The 4,978-nt window shown below is 65.5% G+C and overlaps 1 protein-coding gene across 1 annotated transcript; it reads left to right on the top strand.

Moving 5' to 3' along the window:
- Positions 1-901: 901 nt before the first annotated feature.
- Positions 902-4,498, top strand: LOC122474765 (major allergen Can f 1-like). Its single transcript, XM_043565865.1, has 7 exons — positions 902-1,057; positions 1,342-1,472; positions 1,908-1,978; positions 2,461-2,571; positions 3,314-3,412; positions 3,594-3,620; positions 4,361-4,498. The coding sequence occupies exons 1-7, from the start codon at positions 968-970 to the stop codon at positions 4,372-4,374; spliced, it is 543 nt and encodes a 180-aa protein (XP_043421800.1). The 5' UTR covers positions 902-967; the 3' UTR covers positions 4,375-4,498.
- Positions 4,499-4,978: the final 480 nt, after the last annotated feature.

Below are 4,978 nucleotides of genomic sequence, written 5' to 3'. Positions count from 1 at the left end.
GCTCTTCCAGAGCGAGGTTCTTCGACCGTGAGGCAGGCCTCTATCGTCTTGCTCTGGAATCTGCTTCGCGCGCACAGCCTCTCACCCCTGCGAGCCTCTGCTCCAGCGGAGGGGTGTGACGTCCCCCGTGTGACCGCGGGTTCCTGCGGCTGCTTGGCCTTTTGGGTTTTGGCCCAGCCTGTCCTCAAGTTCGCGACGGTCGTGCCTTCTCAGTCGACTGCTTCTTCAACTGTTTTTGTGCTGGTTCCCCTTGCGTCCCTACCAACGCTGTTCGCCTGAAAGTGTGTCTGGTCTGTCCTGCTCTGCTGTGACGCGGGGGGAGTCGGATGTGACGTGGCCAGACCAGAGGCGGTGTGTCCCCGGCGGCCTCGCGGGCCGCCTCTGCGTTCTCCGGGCTCCCGATGTCACGTTTGCGTGTGTGCGTGTGCACATCAGACACATCCCCGTTTCCGCCTGCCCGTCATGGTTCTCCCCTTCCGCGTCTCGTCTGTCACCGCTCCGCGCAAGGTGTCCACGCACACATCTTGCCAGGAGGGTGGACGACCCCTTTGAGTCGTTCCCACACGCCGGATCCTTCCTTCTCGATGCTGAATTTGGGGTCGGGTAGCCTGCCCGGATACAGGAGGGTCTGTGAGACCAAGCCTGTGTCCTCTCTCTGGCGGCCAGCACGCCAGCCAGGCTCGCTTCCCTTCCCGATAGCATCTGCTACTGTGTCTCTGGCCCGTGGCGCAGACCTGACGGGTCCATGGCGGTCACCCAGAGTTGTTCAGTCCTACAATAACGATGTTTTATCCGCTTCACTGCAGAATTGGCCACGGTTGATGGCTGGGAGGGGTAGACTGTCCGTGCCAAGCCTCCCGGGGGACCTGGGCCGAAGAGTATAAAGTGTGGCTGTGCAAAGGGCCGGGACAGCCTTTCGGAATCCCAGTGAGCACCTGTCGGCAGCCGTGAGCACATACCCCTAGACATGAAGGCCCTGCTCCTGGCCATCGGCCTCGGCCTCATCACCGTCCTCCAGGCCCAGGATCCCCCGGCCTCGGGCGAGGACTCGACGGCTGTGAGGCTCGGACGGGCAGGGTGGGCTGGAGGGGGCGCAGGGAGGCGGGAGACGTTTCAGGCTCAGGCACTGACCCCTGCCCCTGAGGACCCCCAGGGTGGAGGGCACCTGTGGAGGCTGGCAGCTGGCACCCGGGTGCTGGGCGCCGGCTGGGGAGGGTGGTGGGCTCGGAATTGCCGTGTGCCTCCAGCCCCGGGGGTCGGGAGGGCCTGGGCCCGCAGAGGGGGAGGGGGGCCCTGGGGGGGTGGTTGGCCTGTGTCCTGAAGAGAGGGCATCTTCTGCAGATGTCAGGAAAATGGTACATGAAGGCCATGATCACAGACCGAGAGACATCCCAGAAGAAGCCGGAGTTGGTGACTCCCATGACCCTCACGGTTCTGGAGGGGGGCAACCTGAAAGCCGAGACCACCTTGCTGTGAGTGTCAGCTGTGGTGGCCCGTGACCTCCCTCAGCACCCCCCCGCGTGCACACGCACCGCGAGGCCAGCATCTGGGTGCGGCGGGCACAGGCCACACTGTTGTCTTCCTCACACTCAGCACGGGGCAGCTTTGGGGGCACCCTGCCGTGGGAAGTGCCTCACTGGGGGGGGGCACTCAGGGAGGGGAGAGAAGCCCCAGATGGGACCCCGTGGGCTTTGAGGGGCAGCGCTGGCTGATTAGGGGTGAGATACCCACACCCCCTCCCCTGGGGGAGCCCCAGGGAGCTGCCCCACGTGGCACTGGGGGCCCGGCCGAGACTTGGGGTGGGAGATGGCAGCTGCCCAGTCGGCCGGCCTCAGACCCAGGGCATCACGGGGCCCTGGCGAGAGGCCACACCCACCGCAGCCCCTCACGTGGCTTCTGTGTTCCAGGATAAATGGTCAGTGCAAGGAGGTGGAACTGATCCTGGAGAAAACCTCTGAGCCCAACAAATACTTGCTCTGTGAGTCCTGGAGCCTCCCCCGGGTGGTGCGCCCTTCCCCCCCCCCAGCCCTGGGAGACGGGGCAGTGACATGATTCCAATGGGGACTCCCGGCCTGAGAAGCCCCGTTCCTATCTGACCCCTAAATGCCTGCCGTCTCCTCTCATCAGTCAGTGTGCCTCACATATATGAACACCAGCCCCCAAGCACTGGGTGTGACAGATCTGTCCCCGGGGGGACTGGCCTGTCCAGAATGTTCCCATTATGGCTGTGCCCACGTCAGGGGTAAGGGCTGAGCTCCCCACGCCCCAACCTCTTCCAGCCCCACAGCCCGAGACTTCTCCGTGACCCGGTATGCAGGGGGTCGGGCCATTGGGGAGGGACCTGGGGAGGAGCCCGGAGCGCATGGAGGCTGGGGGGTCTGCTAAGCTGGACCCGGGTGAGCGCCTCTTTCCAGAGAGCCATGTGGCTTCTCCCTGATGTGTGCACTGTCCTCCCCGCAGACGGGGGCAAGCGTGTCGTGTACATCGAGCCGACAGAGGTGAAGGACCACTACATTTTCTACTGTGAGGGCGAGATCCAGGGGGAGCAGGCCCGAATGGCAAAGCTTGTGGGTGAGGCTCACACATCCAGGCGCTGCCCGCCTTCCCCTTCCTTCTCCTGGGAGGAGCCGCCGCCTTCGGGCTGCTTTTCCGGAAGGAAAGCATTTATCCCCATCCCCAGAGTTTGGGCTTCTGGGTCCCAGCCTGGGTCTCTGCAGTGGAAACCCAGAGCGCAGGGACTAGAATGTCACAAATGTCACGGGGCAGGCCCCGCTGTGCATGGGGACAGCTCCGCTTCCGGGGGGTGGGGGGGAGAAGAGCTCTGTGCGCAAGGGGCCCTGCCCGGGAAGGAAAGGCCAGCTGCCAGCCTTCATTCCTGGACAGGTGGCTCAAGGAGGCATCGGGAGGTCGGCACCACCCCTGCCGGTTACAAGAGGCCCCGAGAGGGTCTCCTGAGAGCTCCCCGTGGCCCAGAGCTGCAGAATGTCAGTGCCGCGGGACGGCCTGGGCCCCAGGACCAGAGAGGCCGTGCGCTTCCTCTGTGGCGGGAGGGTCCAGCGGCCGGGGCGGGGGGATCCCCAGGGTGTTTGTGAAGCCTGTGTCTGCTTCCTCCCGGGTCTGCCGCTCGGGCTCCTGCTAGGAGGCCACAGCATCCCGGCTCTGCCTTTCCAGCCACACTCTCCCCCCGGCCGAGAGCCCTCCGGTCCAGCCCCCACGCGGGTGTGGGGCCTCCCTCCGCGCCCAGGCTGGGGTAGACACAGCAGCGCCTCCGAGTCGGGCCCCTCACCCTCGGATCTCCTGGTTTCACCCACAGGAAGAGACCCCGAGAGCAACGAGGAGGCCTTGGAGAATTTTCGGGAGTTCATAAGAGCCAAAGGATTCAACCAGGAGATCTTCTCCCCCAAACAAAGCGGTAGGAAGGGCGGCTTTGCCCGGTGCTGCCCACTCGCCCGCACGGTGGAGGGGGACACACTGCGTCTCGTTTTGGCTTGGCTCTCTCCGGGGTGGCCCGAAACCTTGGCCGGTGAGGGGCCTGGGGCGCTGACCGACCCCTTGCCATCTTCTGAATCACGTGTGTTTCCTTCCGTCCACAGACACCTGCCCTCCCGGGACAGATCAGGGTAAGTGAGCGGCTGCAGAGGACGCCTGGGAAAACCACCTTGTTGCTGGGGGGATTTCAAGAGGCCATCTGGTCTGCCCCCCACCCTGGATCCCCCCTCCCAGGCCAGGCAAGGGGACTCCCTGCCCCTGGAGTCATCTTGGCACGTGGGCGTCGCCTGCACATTCGGTCTCATCGGGTGAGCCCCTGGGCACTTAGGGAGTCCTTTCCGGACAGTGGGCAGGAGACATACCTCCCGACATGCCCGTGCGCTGGCCGGCAGGTGCGAAATCCCTCCTCGCCCCTAAACAGTCATGGTGACTCTGTTTACCCAATGACTTGCTTAAAAGGTTCGGAGATATGGCAGCCATGTGCAGGATACTTCAGCTTTCCTGGGTCTCTCCCTGGAGTTTTAGGGACTTGCCTCAGCGTCACCTGCCCAGGTGCTGGCAGGGTCAGGATCCAGACGTCTTCCCTGTTCCTCCTCTGCTCTCCCCCATCCTTGGACTGAAGCTGGCTTGTCACATGTTCACACCTGGCCTGGGAGCCTTGGGGACAGCCCCTGGGAAGCTGCCCCTTCTGATTGTTCAGGCCCAATGGCTGGAGCCCCCCGTGGGCCCACACTTGTACCCCACAGCGGCCCCCCATGAACCCGTACCTGTACCCCACAGAGGCCCCCACCGTGGGCCCACACCTGCACCCCACAGTGCCTCCCCCCAGGCCTTCCCCCACCCCCGGCCTCACTGACACCCCCCCTTCCAGAGCCGGAGGCGTGAGGAACGGATCCACTGCAGCCCCGGGGCGGCACCACCAGGACCCTCTGTCCTGCACGACATGGAAGGAACCTCTGCCCACCGCCCACCGGGCCTGGGCTCGCCCCGCCCCTCCTGCCGCCCTCCCCTCCCCCGCCTCCCTGCCCCACCCCTCTCCTGTCCCCACATAAAGAGCTTCTGCAATCACTGCTGACTGTGCCTGTGTGTGGGGCCCCTCGCGTGGGCTGGGGTCAGGGAGGGCGGCCAAGCCAGGCCAGGGAGGACGCGAGGGCACCCGGCGTCCTGGTTCTCGGCGGTGGTGCGGCAGCCCAAGGGGCGTGGGGGTGTGGGCGGAGGGGTGGGGGTGCGGCTCTGCCCACGGGTCCTGTGGGGGCTTCCCGCGGGGCCGACGCCACAAAGCTCAGGTCCTGGGTGGTCCCGAGGTTGGGGGTGGGGGAGGTCCCGGTCCACGGGGCTGCACGAGTGAGACTCGTCAGGCTCGGAACAAAGGGGAGCGTCTGCCCCAGGTGGGCATTGGTCCTGTATCCGGGCAGCCTGCACGGGGCAGCGGGGGCCGGGGGGACAGCAGCTCAGAGCAGGGGTGCGGCTGGGGCCTGAACCTCGTCAG

The sequence above is a fragment of the Prionailurus bengalensis genome, chromosome D4 (assembly GCF_016509475.1).
Source record: "Prionailurus bengalensis isolate Pbe53 chromosome D4, Fcat_Pben_1.1_paternal_pri, whole genome shotgun sequence".
Classification (NCBI taxonomy): domain Eukaryota; kingdom Metazoa; phylum Chordata; class Mammalia; order Carnivora; family Felidae; genus Prionailurus; species Prionailurus bengalensis.
This window is presented reverse-complemented; position numbering and strand designations above follow the sequence as displayed.

What these genes read in the sequence shown, in the direction of transcription:
- LOC122474765 (XM_043565865.1), top strand. Translation starts at nt 968, where the DNA reads ATGAAGGCCCTGCTCCTGGCCATCGGCCTCGGCCTCATCACCGTCCTC. An exon ending in AAAGCCGAGACCACCTTGCT is followed by an intron (nt 1,473 to 1,907) that starts GTGAGTGTCAGC and finishes TCTGTGTTCCAG; the next exon opens with GATAAATGGTCAGTGCAAGG. An exon ending in CCGAATGGCAAAGCTTGTGG is followed by an intron (nt 2,572 to 3,313) that starts GTGAGGCTCACA and finishes TTTCACCCACAG; the next exon opens with GAAGAGACCCCGAGAGCAAC.